The 16,406-nt window shown below is 40.4% G+C and overlaps 1 protein-coding gene across 2 annotated transcripts in view; it reads left to right on the top strand.

The window, feature by feature from the left end:
• Positions 1-16,406, top strand: part of MICAL3 (microtubule associated monooxygenase, calponin and LIM domain containing 3) — a 157,112-nt gene that overhangs the window by 78,432 nt on the left and 62,274 nt on the right. The window contains exons 18-25 of one of the 2 annotated variants that reach the window (XM_031060507.1): positions 819-914; positions 3,000-3,056; positions 4,956-5,060; positions 7,528-7,572; positions 10,138-10,245; positions 10,891-11,077; positions 14,451-14,539; positions 15,635-15,722. In XM_031060507.1, the coding sequence (XP_030916367.1) occupies positions 819-914; positions 3,000-3,056; positions 4,956-5,060; positions 7,528-7,572; positions 10,138-10,245; positions 10,891-11,077; positions 14,451-14,539; positions 15,635-15,722 (775 nt within the window). The remainder of the gene's footprint in view (positions 1-818; positions 915-2,999; positions 3,057-4,955; positions 5,061-7,527; positions 7,573-10,137; positions 10,246-10,890; positions 11,078-14,450; positions 14,540-15,634; positions 15,723-16,406) is intronic. The other variant, XM_031060508.1, reaches the window with a different exon arrangement.

The following is a 16,406-nucleotide window of genomic DNA, read 5'->3' as shown; positions in this document are numbered from 1 at the left end:
ATCTCTACACCACATGCAGTTTTTTAGAGACTGGCTTTGGGTACACAGCATTTTGTTTTTTCCCAGTGCAACCATTTCCAGATATGCTCTGGTGAGAACTCAACAGGAAAAGAAAAATCAGGCTGAAGGCTCATTAATAAACAAGAAATGGTGGAGAAAATATCTACATAACAAGGAGTACAGCATTAGAAGGGCATGTTTTCTGGTGTGTTAAACTGAGGACATGTATGTGCATTGTGTAATATGCAGACTATTAAGTACAGCTCCATTTTATCTATAAACCAGCTGGATTTCTGTTCTAACAGAATGACCTACATTTTAGCTTGCTTGAGATGGTGTAACGTCTGTAAGTTAGAGAGGAAGGATCTGAAGATAGAGCAGAACACTGAGACTTGAATTGTATTAGTAATGAGCTGCAAGCAAGAGTAATTAGGTCAACAGGATGGATATTTTTAAGCATTTAAGGCTCAGCAATAAGCAATTTTTCATGAAGCAAAGAGAGCAGTCCAGTTGTGCTATGGAGAGTTCCAAGTTTTGCCTTTAATTGATTGTAAGACCTTGACTCAAAAGTTGTTGGTTTAATTGCTGATTGATACAAATCTGTGTTCACTGACTGTCAAACGTGATTGTGCGGCTCTGGGTAAAAACTTGGGTCTCAGCTTCAGATACACTGTGGCTTTAGCTAATTTGAGAGAGGTGTGAGCTTAGGATCATGGTCTCAGTTCATGCATTCTGGCCTGTCTCACCAAACCACTGGTAATGTTACCTATTTTCTACCATTATTATGATTTTTTTTTCTTTTTCTGTTTTAAAAAAAGATGAGGCATAAGGAACGTTCTCGGACCTGCCCCAAAAAAGTGATCATGCTCTCTTCTTCCACTCCATCCTCCTCTCCATCGTATCCCAGGCAGCAGGTGATTCCCTCTGCATGCTCTGTCCCTTTCTCTTCATTGCTGCTTGTACAAGTGACTAGCTCAGTTACCAAATAGCTTATTTACAAATACACTTCCAGATTTCTTTCTTTCAGGTGCTGATGGGGGTTTCTCAACCTCTTAGGTTAGGAAGATAGGGCAGCATTAACTCACTGCAAGCATGAAGAGTCTCCACTGCAGACTGAGATTTTGCTGTAGGCAGATTTTTTTTGTCACAGTACCCTTTCTCAGTTTTGAGATGCAGCAAAGTAGAAATCAAAAGTTTGGAGTAATGCAGGGAAAAAAAATTGAATTTTGTTCCATCTCCACTGTCTGTTTAAATAGGTATGACTGAAAATTTGCTCTTGTATCCATTAAACTTTTATAGGATTGCTTATCTAAAGTGGCTTTTGAATGTTGTAGTGGCCTTCACATGTCCACTGTGGTCCTTCTGTTTCTCCCACACCAGGCTCTTGTCTCAGTCTGGCTTTGAACCTGGAGCAGTGAGAGCTGTTCTGAGCACACTGTATGAATGTGCATTCAGATGTTTGTGCACATGTGTTTGTTGTCCCAGTTACATATTTCCTGAAATCCTTGGAATATTTCTGTCGTCTTGTATATTGTCATTGTGCTTGAGTTGTATCCTTTAAAATTATTTGTTTAATTGTCCTACTTTCAAATCTACTTCTTGATCAGTCCTGTGCTAGAGGTCCTGAAAAGGCAGTTGCAGTCCCCTAGAGCTGTCATGGCATCACATAAGGATTGTACAAATTAATTTCCCCAGAGGTGAAGCTGAGCTGTCTTTGCTGAGCTCTTCAGCCTATAAACTGTAAAGGAGAATTACCTTTTAGCAAAGTAGACAAGTTTTATTGTTTGGCAGAAAGTTTGACTTGCCTTGTTGCTGATTTCTCAGATTTTAATTACATATTGCAGTTTATTTGGTCTAATTATTGTCAGCCTCCAGGACACACATTCTTGGCTGCCTCTGTGGTGTCTGCATCTGCAAGATACATCAGCTCTGCCTACTTGATCCCATTTGAAACTGTCCTAACAAAAAAGGGGGTTTCTGCCATGCTGTGAACAGCAGCCTTTTCAAGAAGGATACAGGAGAGAACATCTGGGTAGAATGAGTGAGGAAAGCCCTTTTCATGAGCAAAACCTGCATTTAAACTGCAGTGTAATATTATCAGCTGATGCGATAGCTAGCTGCCTGCCTTGTGTCAAAATCCTTTGAAAATTTTGTTGGATACATTTTATGAAAGAGGAAAAGTTTTCCCCAACCTTACAGATGGAGAAACAAAGGCAGTTAAATGCTGAGTTTTACCTTCTAATCTATAGTGTGGGATTCATTTTCCAGGTAGAGAAGTTTGTTTTCACTCACAGGATCTTGTAGCTCTATATTTTCCTTCTGTCACCTCTCCAAGTGTTTGTTTGTCCTGTGTCTTTTTGGTTGCCTAGTTCAGTCATGAAAGCCAGCTACTGCCAAGTGTGTTTTGACCATTTTCTATGTTGTGTTTTATGGAAGTCTTCCTTCTTTTAACTCAGGAATTTTTATCCTCTGATAAAAATTCTACAGAACTGATGTTAGATTCAGAGTAATCTCCTTTTGGAGGCATTCTTTCTTCTTAGGAATCATTTAGGAATTATTTTTTTCCCTAAAATTGTCTTGGCCCAGGCCTCATAGCAAGTCAGATGGATCTGTATCCATGTTACACTGATGCCTTTAAAAACCTTTAATTCTGCTCTTCTACTGCATTTATTCTGCCACTTCTTTTAAACTCTCCTTCTCCTTCCTCTGAACTAACATCACAGTATTAATTATACTGAGTGCCTTACCATCTTTGTTGCACTAATTTGGTTACATTGTGGTATTATGTTGTTGTTTATAGACCTGATATAAATATATACTTTAAAAAAATTCTCTACAGGAGCCAACTTGTTATTGCCAGGTTTAAATTATTCTTAATAAACTTTTGCTCTTGTTGTGGCTTCTTTTCTACCTGCATCATAAGAAAAATCAGAGAAAGTGTGTTCTGATTAGGAAGTTGGTCTGTGATTGTTTTTAAGCTCATCCTTTGTTGCCTGCAGAGATTCAGGGAACCTGGTTCTGGCTATCCCGGGGATCTGAGGCCCAGACAGGAAAGGGTAAAAAAGCATGAACAAATGGCATGGGTGCTGATGACACAAAGCTGTGGTGGATGTGTGCAATCCAGAGGTCGGATACAGGGGGTGGTGAAGCACACTTATCCTAATGCTGCTGTTAACACGCTGCAGCTGCTGAGAGTCAGCCAGGAGCAATCCCTCCTGTGTGACACCCACATGAATGCATAACAAGCCTTCATCAGCAGTTTGCTATATGCTTTTATTTTGCCCTAGGTCGAGCACTTGAGCTCTTCTCATTCTTCTTTGTCTCTTACACCTCTGTAGGGAAGTATGCTGTGGCTGTAGTAGAACAAGAGTTATGTGTTGTGCTAATTGATGCGAATGTGGTTGCATTGTGTTCACCGCTTGCTTTCTGGATGGTTAAACAACTGGCATTCCATCTTGCCTCCTACAGGCCAAAGTAAAAGGAAAAATGATGAGGCATTATTTAGTATAGAGACTTTGAAGCTTTCTTAACAATGAAATATTCAACAGTGTGTCTGAATGGCTCAGTATTATACAGAAGCATGGGAAAATAAAAGATAGGCACTCAAAAGGACCGGTTGATTTGAATTCATATTGACAAATTAATTGACATTCCAGTACAGGCTTTGAATGAATTAAGTCATAAATGGGAGCCAGCAATAAAACTGTTGCAACTTCCAGAATGTCTTCTAACAAAAGCCTCTTGTGGGCTGAATGTTTTCTGACAGGCAGTAGAAAATGAATACACGTGTCTGCAATGACACAGAAGCCCACAGCTTCATAACAGACCCCAGTTTTAGTGAAAATGATCTAGTAGGAAGGAGTAGGTGGAACAGAAAGCAGCTTGAAAGTAGAGAGTATTATTAATGCATCTGAATGGGAAGAGTGTTTCCTGTAAACTGGGTGTGAACCCAATTTTCTGTTCTGCATTGGAGGACAGTTAGTAATACAGAGCTGCACCCTGGCATTCTTGACAGATCAACCCCAGATTTCTTGATGCACGTTTGTAGTTCCTGTCCATTTACTTTTGTATTCCACAAACAAATTAGCTGAAGGCTGTGTGGTACTGCAGTGATAGTCCTGACTTATATAGCAGGCCACCTGCCAGGTCTTTTTCCATGTCACCAAGTGCACCACACAACACTTTAGGAGCATTGATATGATATACCAGAATAGCAGAGGTGTCAAATGTTGTGCCTAGGGTGTATTGACATGGTAGTCCAATAAGAACAAGTAGGACAGTGAAATTGCATAAGTAAAACTGGCAGCTTCTGTGAGTGTTTGATATTGCAGTTCTTTAGGACAGTGAAATTGCATAAGTAAAACTGACAGCTTCTGTGAGTGTTTGATATTCTTTGCTTTATTTAGACAGGCTCATTAAACATGCTCTCTTTGGCATGTGGAGTATTTTCTTTGCATATACCACCATCTTTAAGAAATCAATTCATTCTTTATGAGAACCGAAATACATTCCCTCAAATTGTGTTTCTGTACACAAAATCTGAGAAACAAATAGGTGCAGGTTGAGATATGTAAAGGAAATCCTTGAGAATGCAGAACTATGGGGAAATAAACTGACAAATAAGGCCATTGGTGCATGACAAAACCACATTTTAAAATTATTTTTTGATGGTAATGCCAGAGAGGCAGGCTATGTGCTTGTTTGATTTTGGCTGCAGCAGTCCTAGGAAGAGTTATGAATAACAATTAATGCAACCATTTTTCTTTTGTCCCTGAGGGTCAAAATGTAGCACTTCATTAGAAAAGTACACACTGGGGGGGAAAAACCCCCAGTTTTCACATGAGAGCTTCTGTTACTGTTGTGCATGTGAATGTCATACCTTTTGGCTGGCATTTTGGTGTCCCTTCGTTTTTGTGCTGGTTTGTTTACATCCTGCCTCCTTCCTCGTCTCGCAGAGATCTCCTCGTTTATTTTCTCATGACCATGTGCCCATGAGTGTTGAGCAAAGGGCATGTCAGCTGGCTGCCCTCCTGGAGTCCAGACGTGCACTGAGGCATCAGGTGACTACAGCCCTGCCTATCTGGTGTCCTGGAGCGCTGGGGGATTCTGGGTACAGGTGAAATCTTGGGGCAGAAAAAGGAAAAAAAATCACCAAAATACAATGACCACTGCTCTACAGTCATGTGGTTAAAACAGCCATCAAGACTATTTTTGTCTTTATTTGTAGTGTCTTTATTTGACTTGCCTTTTCTTAGCTGTCTCCTTGTTTGGTGAGTGACCCTTTCTGTTCCTCAAAACAGGATATAAACAATGGAGTAAAAAGCAGCCAGTAAACTTCAGAATAAATGCTGAAAACCAGCTGGGCTGTGGATCAAGTCATCTGACAGTGGTCATTTAGCAGTCAGTCCCTTGTGAATTTTACTTGCTTCTGGAAGCAAGAATATTCACATTTTCCAAGCTTAATCCCTGGCTCTGTAGTACTACTCGTGTGTCCATCCTTCCTGTGCAGTTGTTTCCAATGGTAGAGCTGGCAGTTTGTGCAGATTGTCTTTGATTGCAGTGTACACTTTTGTTTTGTTTCGTTTTTGTGCCTAATTTTCTCCCCAGTCTGTTGTCTTTGGGCTATGGGAGCATGCCAGTTTGAACTGTGGTTTCTTTGGTTGCTCTCTGTTTTCAGTTATCTTCGGCAGTGCTTGGCAAACTGCAGAGTGCTTTTTTGGAAAGCACCATCTACAGAAGTGATTTTTTTCATAACTTAACTGTTTTGAGTTAACCATCCCAAATCAAGCTGTCTTCTTGAGCTGGAGCATAAACAGTCCCAGAACTTTTGCTGGTGGGCATAACTTTTGCAAGCCCTACTAAAAAGAATTTTGTGTCATCTAGGTCACTTCATATTGTTGGGGTTTTTTGGGATGCCATCTTTTTCTGATGGGTAAAATCACAGGAGCTGTTCTCCAAGAAGGAACAGCAAACCTCTGGCTAGATTTGAAATTTTAGCTATGAAGGCCTGAATAAGAAGACTGCTTTAAACAAAGTGGTACCTCTTTGTTAATGGGTTCCATGACTTAATATCTCAAGCAAGGCCCACAGTGGTCGTGTGCATTTCCTTATTCAGTTAAAATGATGATCTAGAAATGAAGATCTAGACCAAAATACTCTGCTCCTAACTTTTGTAGTGCTCTCCGGCAATTTTTAAGCTCCTTTTCAGCATGGAGATGCAAAGATAGAAATTATTTTGGAAATTGTCTAATTTCTGTATCATGCAGAATTGAAAAGGAGGAGACAATGAGAACACAAAGTAGAGGAAAGCATAAAGTGGGTAGGGCAGAGAGGAAGAAGGAAACAGATGTTGGAACACTGCAAGCAATGATGGATTATGATGTGGGATTTAAGAGAAGAAAACAAGAAAAATACTGAGAGGGAAGGCTTAGCAAAGTAAGGACTTTTTCAGAGAAGAAACTTGATTAAATGTTGATTTACAGAAAATTTTTGTATGAACAATTATATTTCCATAAATTGGGGAAATTGTGGAAGCCAAGCTCTTTTGCATTTTGCTCAGTAAATTTAATCTTGAGGTTAGCCTATTCCAAGTGGCTAGAAGTAGCTATCTTCATGGGTCATGCAGTTACATGACATTTAGTTTTCCTTTTTATAACTAAAACCATAATTTATTTTTCAAAGAAAGCCAGTTATTTGTCATGTGCATATTTTTTTTCTTTCCAGACTATAATTTTTAGGAATGCACAGTTTCTGCCAGTGCTGTTTGTCTGATACTTCCAACTTTTTTCCTACTTATATGAAGTATTTATTGGACAATGGACATAATCATTTGTAGAAATAATGACAAGAACATATTAGAAGACCAAATTTTGGGTTCTCCTGTGAGGAACCAGTTTCAGAAGGATGCAGGTTCTCAGTCTGTGATTTATTCTTTGCCATTTGATAATCAAGATCGGCAGATTATTTTATATTGATACATTCTTTATTCAGTGTTTCTAATTTGTTTACAGTAAATTTTAGGTTGGAAATTTGCTGTTAATTACTGGAAATACATACAAGCTAACTTCTTTCTCTTCTGTCCCCCAGGAGTGCAGACTTTTGGTTTATATAGTTAAAATGAAGAAGAGGTCTCACATGGCCTGAAAGATGATCTTAGTGCCTTGGGCCAGTAATAGAGAACAAGGGGAGATAGAGAAGGAGCAGAGGAAATTGATTTGGGGTCCTTGCCAGTGGCTTAGTTGGTTGAATTACAGGAGGTTGGACATCTGTGGAAGTAGGTAACTGCTTCCAAATGGTTCTAAATAATGTAAAACCTAATAAAGAGCAAATTTGGAATAGCTACTCTGCCTCACTAGGGAGAAAATAAAGATACCCTGGGTATTTTTCTCAAAGTTTTCCTGTAAGAGTACTTAAAAATTGTACTTGATAGTAGCCAGAAAAGCCTGGGCTGGGATTTTTTTTATTGTTTTCTTTTCTCTCTTAGAAGAGCACATGTATGATTATGTTGATGTTTATTTTATGTTTTAGCCCGAGACGGAGCCGTCTCGCCGATCCTCCGACTCCCTGCGCCAGGTAGCCCTCACCTGAGCACTCCAGGTGCACTCAGCTGCCTTTGCTTGCCAAGGACACTCACAGGACACAGCCAGGCTGGCACTGCTCCACCTGCAGAGCCTCTGTGCTTATCTGTGCACAAAGGAGATGCCAGAGGCCGCCTGTGCCCAGCACAACTCGGGTGTTGCCAGCCCTAAAGCAGTTTGAAACTAAATGGTGTCTGTGGGAAGTTTGTGGTGCATCTCTCACTCAAACCAGGGGTTTTGAGCGCTGATAGTCCTTCTGGCTTTGCAGTGAAGCTTTCTGGTTTTGCTTGCTGCTTTTGTTGAAGTTTTGGGCTAAACAACAGAATGTGTTTGTGCATATGTGGTTAATGGACAGTGTGAAATAAAAAGTGCTTTGGCTTTTTGAAAGATCACTGAGAATTTGAACTAGTTACAGTTGTCCTGCATAAACAGCAGGAAGTTGATTTGACCTAAGCTGGAGCAGGTTCTTTGCCTCCTTTTGAAAATGTTGCAGAATGTTGTAAGTCTGGAAGACCATGGAAAGAAACATAAAATGCTTCACTCAATGCCCATAATTAGGCCAGATGTGATATGTAGGCAAAAAGCAAAACAAATCAGAAACACACAACCCCAAATTAAAAATTCAGCAAGTAAATTTCTCACACCAAATAGTCCAAGGTACTGTCAGTTAACATACTAACATATTCATTTTTTTAGCATGGAACTTCTTATGTGCTGGTAGAATTTTGAAGATCCTGAAGGATCTGCAGTTGAAGTTTTGAAATCAAAACTTGATCAGGGGAAACCTGGTTCAGCTAGAAGGAAGTTTTTTCCCCTGGAAATGCTTGATCTCTCTTCTAAGAAAACTCAAAAAGCCTCAAAAGCTCTGATCATTCAGAGGAAACGGAAAACTCTTGGCCGAATTATTATGATTGCCAATTAAAAATCAATGCTGAATAAAATTTTAGAGGTGAGCACCATTTTAAATGTAATGTTTGACAAGATGTGTCATTGAAAAGCAACTCTACACATATGTATGTGGAACTTGGAAACACATGGAACCTGGGAGACTCAAAGACAAATCATTTGTTATTTCTTGCATGTAGAAATATTGCAAGTGTTCTATCTCTTGGAATGGAATCAATAGACAGGTATAAATTCTTTCTGGGTAGAAATAAATCCTCCCCTCATTACTGCAGTGACAGAGAGCTTAAGGAATTAGGATTGTAGTGACAGCAGCAGTAATCTCTGGCTGAGCACTTCATTTTCATAATCTTTTTCCCCAAAGAAGTACCCATTCTGTGCTGAATTTTGGTTTCTCTGATGCTTCCTGCTGTTCTCATGTTTGAACTTGTGGAGGTTTTAAACATTCCTAAAAGGCTAATAACCACACAGATTAAATTAGTTATTAGTTGAGGGAAATAACTACTGTGCTTCAAGCAAGTTTTGCTATAAGTAAAGGGGGCTTTAAGATACAACTTTCTTTTGTTATCCTTGGCATTTCCCACTTGCTAGAAGCTGAGTGGCTCTCTGATCCTGTATTAGCTGAGAATCCAGCTAGAAACATTCATAATGCTGCTTAGTGTGGAAAAGGGAAGTTGCTTGGCGTGCTCTTTGCTGCTCCAAGTCAAATCCGTGCCGTTTGCAGTGGGATTGAGCTAACATGGATGTAACCACCTCATTTTTTTAACCATGTAATTATTGCCAGTGGTTGTGTTTCCTGTGAAAAACACTTTCTCCACTCCTGCAGTGATTGAATTTGGCTTGCAGACACTCATTTGGCACCGTCTAAGGTAACAGCCAACTTGCCTAGACTGCTGAAAATACTGGAGGGTTTTTAGATATCCAGGGTTATGGAGTCAGTCTGTGCCCATGATGGAGAAAAGCCAAGTCATAAAACCATGTTCAGGGTTGAACAAATATATGTTCCAGATGTATGCAGGTATGGCTTTAATGCACTGGATGAAGGCTCTTCCATGTTTTTTTCCATCTAAACATCTGTGTATTTTTAGCACTGGAAGAATTAATACTTTTGACTCACTGTGAGTTCTTTAGTTAAGGACTTCTCCCTGCTCTGTGAATGCTCTGTAAATTAATTCTGTCCAGGTGCAAAGTACACAAATATACTGTTGTAAATCAGCATGTTGCATTAGACTTGGTAACATGCCTTCTAAAAGATCTTTGTTTCTGATGTCGATTTTACCTGGAACCTAAAATCTAACCTATATTTAGCCTCATCTTTTAGAAGTGTCTATACTCAAGTTTCCAGGGACAAAATACCCCACAGATGAAAACAGGATCTGCTCCGTTCATCATCATAGTATTTCTGGAATACTTTAAAAATGCAAAATGCAAGCCTTCCTGTCCATTCCTACAGGTGATCCTGGATTGTACTGGTGATTTCTGATGACACTGGCTTTGCTATTACTACTTGTCACTTTATTTGTCCACTGTCTTGGCATGATTTGACCTCTCTGCACCTTTTCACCACCTAACATCTCATCGTTCTAGTTATTTTTTTTAATTTGATTCTTTTTTTCTTTCCTCACATCACTCTTGTTTTATTCAACCCATCTGGTAGAAGTACATAAAGATGTACACAGGCGGAGTGAGCTCATTGGCTGAGCAGATAGCCAATCAGCTTCAAAGGAAAGAGCAACCCAAAACCCTTCTAGACAAGAAGGAACTGGTAAGACAATGTGCCAGAGATGAAGTGTGTTTGTGCTTAGATGTTGTGTAGATCTCAAGTTTTGTGAGTGTCCACCAGTTTTGTGAGTTGTTACACCACTGATGGAATTTGTCATAGCTTTGTGAGAGATTTTTGTTTCCCTTTCTCCATCCACCCTCACTCCTGTCCTCGTTTCCTTTGCCAAACATTTTAACCTAATGGCAGGGTCCAAAGACTGGGCATAATGACTTGAGAAAACTGTTCATAACACTTCTGCACTGCTGCTTTCTGGAGGTGACACTGGTTTTGGTAATGTAGGTATAAGAATTGCTGCTTGAGGGTGTTCTTATGGTTTTGCCTTTCTTCATATGCCTCCTTAAGTCACTGATTTCAGGGTCATCATTAATAGTACTGGTGTCCACTCATCTACCCAGAACTTGTTTTACTCCTGATATATGTAGGCATGGCATCCTAGGAGCCTTTTTCCTGGACAACAAGGTTAGTTTTTGGTGTCCTGGTTAAAACAAACGTGAGTTGTGTCCAAGAACTGCAGCAGCATCCAAGTGCTCCCGTATCCACATAAACGAAGAGATAAAACATGACCTGGGTGTGTGATCTCGGTGAGGCTGGACACACACAAATTCAGCCATCCCTGTTTGTGTCCAGGGCTCTCTCAAGAAGGAGTTCCCCCAGAACCTGGGAGGCAGCGACGTGTGCTACTTCTGCCGCAAGCGGGTGTACGTGATGGAGAGGCTGAGTGCTGAGGGCAAGTTCTTCCACCGCAGCTGCTTCAAGTGCGAGTACTGCGCCACCACCCTGCGCCTGTCCTCCTACGCCTACGACATCGAAGACGGTAAGGGAACGGCCCTCTGCTCACCAGGCTCCTCCTGGCCTGGGACATCTTTTGTCACTTAAAAATTATCTGGTGAGTTAGGGAAGAGGGTGACTTCTGTTCCCCAGACACCATCTCTCAAGCTGTTGGAGCTTTGGGGATTTCCTATGGCCAGGTCATGGCAGCAGCAGAGCAGACAAACTCATAGGAGTTAATACAACATCGTAGTGGTGCCTGGAGAGGCTGCCTGGAGCAGAGGCTAGACAGAGTTAAAGGAATAAAGGAGGGATTTATTAAAAAAGCCTTCAAAGGTTACACCTTGGGCATTACAAGAGCCTGGCCATCTCTCCACCCAAGATGGATGGCGAGTCATAAGTTTTCACACTTTTATAAGTTTGGGTCCATTTTCATGTTGGGGTTAATTGTCCAATTACAGCTTCAGGTTGTGAAGTCCCATCCTCTAAAATTGCTTTCCTCACTTCACCGTTGTTCACACTTTTGGGCCCAAAGCTGCAACGGTGTCCTTGCTTCCCAGGCTGGAAAAGGATTGTTTTGTCTGACTAAGCTGTGAAGAGAACTTGCTAACGCTTTATATGAAGTTCAGATTTACACACTAAGGCAGTACAGAACCTGAAAAATATGGAATCTAAAACTTAGGGCATCATTAGCAGCTGCTAGAATGCAGGGTAAACAAATAACTGGAGGCTTTAAAAAGCTTCACAGGCTGAGTTTGAGGGCTAGACTTTTTACTGTCCTCGTCTGACAGTATTTAAATAAAACCCCTGAGTGTTTTAATAGCACTTAAGAGAAAATAACAAGTTGGAGGGAAATGTGGTCAGCTTGTTCTTCTTGAAGGTACCACAACTGTCCAACTCTGTATGTTTATTTTAGATGTAATAAAATAGGAACTTATAATCAGGGGCTGATGATAATTGGTCATTACAAGCTAAGTTCTGTTTATATAGAAAATATGGAACATTAAAGTTGAGTAGAGGTACGTCAGTGTTAGAGTGTTGTACCAGTAGTTACTAATGATTCAGTAATGACTTATTTTTTGTATCTGATAGACTAAGCAGAAAAGAATATGATTACAAAACTTGCTGATGCCTCAATTAAAAGAATCTAACATGCTAAGAATGAAGGGAAGCTTCAGATATACCCTGTCTGAGAAACCAGACAATATGGCAGCAGGTGAAACTCTGTTTATCAACAAAGCGTGCATATTGAAAGCAATAATTTAAGATCATCCATCAGTCGTGAAAAGTCATTTCCTTGTAAGGGTAGCTGTGTCCTACAATCTCTGTTTGAGCACTGATTGACAAAAATGTCACATTTTCTGCAGAAAATGTTTGAGAAAGTATTTCAGGTGAATGTTGATTCACATCAGCAGGTATGCATTTATTTTCTTACACAGCTCCCTATCTTTAATCCAATCTCAGTAGGAAAACAAGTGCAAAATGGTGTAAAACTAGTGACAAGTAAGGTGCAAAGGATTCTATTTCAGACATGATGGTGTAGAAAAGAGAATAACAAGAAAAAAGTGTTAGTACCTGTATTTTTCCCACTGATTGAGGTGAAGATGAAGTAAAACTTTTAAATTGATGTCACAGGATGACACTCCAAGATATTCTACTGCAGATTGAAATTGATGGGTATCCATTCTATGTAACTAAGAAGAATCTTTTAATATATACTGGGTAGAAAAATGGCTGTGTAAACACCATCTGGTTTAAGGGGCAAAAAGAACTAAAATTGTGTATTCATAATGCATTATGTAATGACTTTAAGTAATGGATCTGCTGGGTTATGAGGAGTTGAGGAAACTTAGAATCATCAAACCAGACTGCCAGTAAGGAATAGAAACCCCTTTATTGCTTGTCTGGAAGGTCAGCAGACTTGGCGTGCAAGTTTAAAGGGGCCAGTGGTAATTTTGAGATCAACATATAAAAGCAACATCTTTGTCAGAAATCAAAGTTGGGGAAAAGCATTTTTTGAGCACTGCTGTTATTTTGAGCACTCACAAGTAACTGAATATCTGACTGTCTGTTAAGCAGTAACAGACTGAGCTGCTCTGTCAGCTGTATGGGCTGAAACAGTTTTTACCACCAGATTTTTAGTGATTCCCCCTGCAGGCACGCTTGTGTGTGCAGTTATGGCCAGACAGTTCTCAGTGAAGCAAAACACAAAGCTTGGAGTTTCAGCGGGCTTATAGCATTGATTCTGAAATATTACATGCCCAACAGTTGTGTGTGTATATGAAGCAGATGTGGCTAAACAGAAATCTGTGGTATCTATCTAATATAATAATTGTGAAAATGTGGCTTGTATTTTATTCTGAGTTTACTTTGAGAGTTAAAAAACCAAAGCTATGCACACATTGTTGCTGTTCATCTGGCTGTTTGGGCTGACAAGCATTCTGCAGCCTTCTGCAGTCAGTGTCTGGTTTTAAGCTTCAGAGTCTGAGAATTTTTATGTAAGAGCTTTTCAGATGTTGTTCATTTCAGACAATCTCAAAAAGCAGGTTTTGGTATGAGTAAATATTAAGAAATACTTATTGAAGTAAAGATTTCTAGAAAAATGTTTGTCAACTTTTCCATCTCTGTGCTGGTATTTTGCAAATACCAGCACAGAGAAGCTAGAGGTAGAGGTCAGAATATGTGTTGGGAATGCATTGGCAAAGCTCTGGGAATGGGATGGCAGTGGAGAGTGCTATGGGCTGCATATGCCAAGCAGGATACACTGACAAAGGTACAGTGGAAGATAATTATGAGGCATCAGCTTGCTGCTTTTATTAGTACCAGTAGTATTTGCATGATGGAATTGCTAATGCTGCTTTGTCTTCCTGGCAGTGCTCAGATACCAGTGAAAAATCTCTCTAGACTTCTGGGGTGTTAGTAAAACCAGCAGGATCACAAAAGGTCTTATTTGTGAAAATGAGTCATTGTCCTTTCTACAAGTAGCCACTGTGCATTTTGAGAGATGGTTCTTTGGGAGTTAACACTGTCCTCTCCCACTTTCCTCTGCTGGTTGTATTCATTCTTGCTTTTTCCAAAAGTGCTTCTGCCAGCTTTTCATGTGATGGTTTCTTTGTTCCTCACACACTGCCGCATTGTTAGCATGTGATACCACACAAGCCTCACAGCTTTGCTTTGGTGTTTGATAGGATTTTAAACTAAATGGCTGTCAGGCACCCAATGGAAAAGAGCCTAGTTACAAGGGGAGAGAGCAGGGCTGGAGCTAAAACTTCAGCCAGTGTTTGCCTCTGCATATAGTGAAGAAATTAGAGAGAGCAACGGGAGTGGCAACAGAAAATAAGTTGCAGTGAGATGGAAATTTATATTGTGCTAAATTCCTGTGTTCCTGTTGCTGACCATCATTTATGTTTTATCTGCAGGTAAATTCTACTGTAAACCTCACTACTGTTACAGAGTCTCTGGTTATGCTCAGAGGAAGAGGCCAGCAGTGGGTCCTCTGTCAGGAAAGGTAACTCATTATTTTCATCTAAAATGCCATGTTAATAGATTTGGATTCTTAACATTCACAAAATATGTGTGATGGTTTGGGTTTTTTTCAGAAAGTAGAAAAATTCAGGGTGCATTTAGTTGCTTTATCTATCATGAAAGCTTACAGTTCAACTAAATCTTATTTACAAGCAAGTCCTCTGCTTAGTACTGCTCTTTTCATGGTACTTATTATCAAATTATGTGCTATCCTGTTCAAAACAGAATTTTGATTTGCTTTTCTTGTCAGCTGAAATACTTTCTCAGTGTATGCTGAGACTAAATGAATAATGTTACCAGTTCTGGTTTTGCTTTGTTTCTTCATGGTTTTACTTAAGATGAAACAAATTGTTTGCATTTCCTTTGCAACATAAAATTCCACCCCTCTTGCATAAGCTATGAAGATCACATACCTTCATTTCTGAAGGTCTGCTGTGTGTTAACAGGAACCTGCATGAAAAGACAGAGTATCCTCTTTCCTATACTATCATTATAGAAGAATTTGTGCTGTAATTATAGGATGAAGAGACACTGTGTAATACAGAAAAGTCCCTCAGCTTTTGTCGTTATAATCCAAGGCCACTAATTTTTCTCCTCGAGCCCCTTTTCAGTATTTTCACATACTCTGAGCAATCTACATGCTGGTTTCTTAAGTTCTGTTAAGCTTGCATGCTGCAAGCTGCCCTTGTCCCTTAAATTATATTTTCCTTTGTGCAAGCAGTGGTGCCTGTCCTTCTGCCTGATTCTCAGGTTTTATTAGTACAAGCTGGAGCTGTACTCCTTTTTGGAAGGATAGCAGATCCATCCCAATATGTGCCATACTTCCTGCCAAAAATAAAGACTAAAAATGGTACCTGTTTTATTTCCCAGAGGAGCAGACTTGAGGGCTCTTACAGCTTTGACTTTCTTGACTATCCAGTTTGTTTTAATAAAGCCTTAAATTGAGAAGGAGCGTGCTTGTTTTTTGGATCTCACCTTGTGTGATGGTTGTGGGGCATCTCAATTCCTCGCTCAGCTGTTCAGTACAAACAGCAATTCCAATTTTAATATGAATTTAACTTCCCCCACCTTCTTCCAGGACACCAAAGGACCTGTGCAGGACGCCATGGCCAGCGATGGGAGTGGACGGGCCAGCAGCCTCCCCACCTCAGCAGAGAGGGCCCCAGGTAGCTCCGCTTCCTTCTTTGGCAGGGTGGTGCAGTTCTCGCTCGGCCTCGTGGGCAGAGTTAGGGTGCTGAGCCAGCGCCTGCACAGCACAGTCTCCTCCATTGGGCACCACGTAGCCCAGAACCCTCTGGACTCCTTTTTCATGTGTCAGCTGCTGGCATTTGGGGTTCCCTTTCTCTATGTCCAGTCAGAAGTTCTCGGGCAGATCCTAGGGGAATTCTGTGGGCAGCCTGCTGACCAGTGAGAGTTAATGTCACCCAACTTTGAGCTGTGTAACTCGTTTGGTTTTGCGGTGCCTTGTGAATTTTGTGTGCTACGTGGAAATCTCAATATATTATTTTGCACTGTGGCTTTGGGGCCTAGATGTTCTCAGTTCTTTCAAGGACATTGTTTGAAAGAATACCAGGAAAACACAGATGCTCAGTTGAGGGTCTCCTCTGAGTCAGCCCAGATAAAGAGCCCTGTAATGTATGCAGCTCAATGTCAGTGAAATTAAAAGTTTTTATGACGCACTGGAATAGCTCACAAACTGGATTTCTGTGTTTTCCTGAATTCTGGGTGTGGTTTCTCATTCTCCCAAGCTTCTCTACTAATCTGGTACTTGAATGGGAAAGATCCCATTATCTTTGGATTGTGTCTCCTTTGGAATTCTGGGTGTCTGACAGCTAATGGAATTGTATTCC

The sequence above is a fragment of the Geospiza fortis genome, unplaced genomic scaffold, assembly GCF_000277835.1.
Source record: "Geospiza fortis unplaced genomic scaffold, GeoFor_1.0 scaffold13, whole genome shotgun sequence".
In the NCBI taxonomy this organism is placed as follows: domain Eukaryota; kingdom Metazoa; phylum Chordata; class Aves; order Passeriformes; family Thraupidae; genus Geospiza; species Geospiza fortis.
This window is presented reverse-complemented; position numbering and strand designations above follow the sequence as displayed.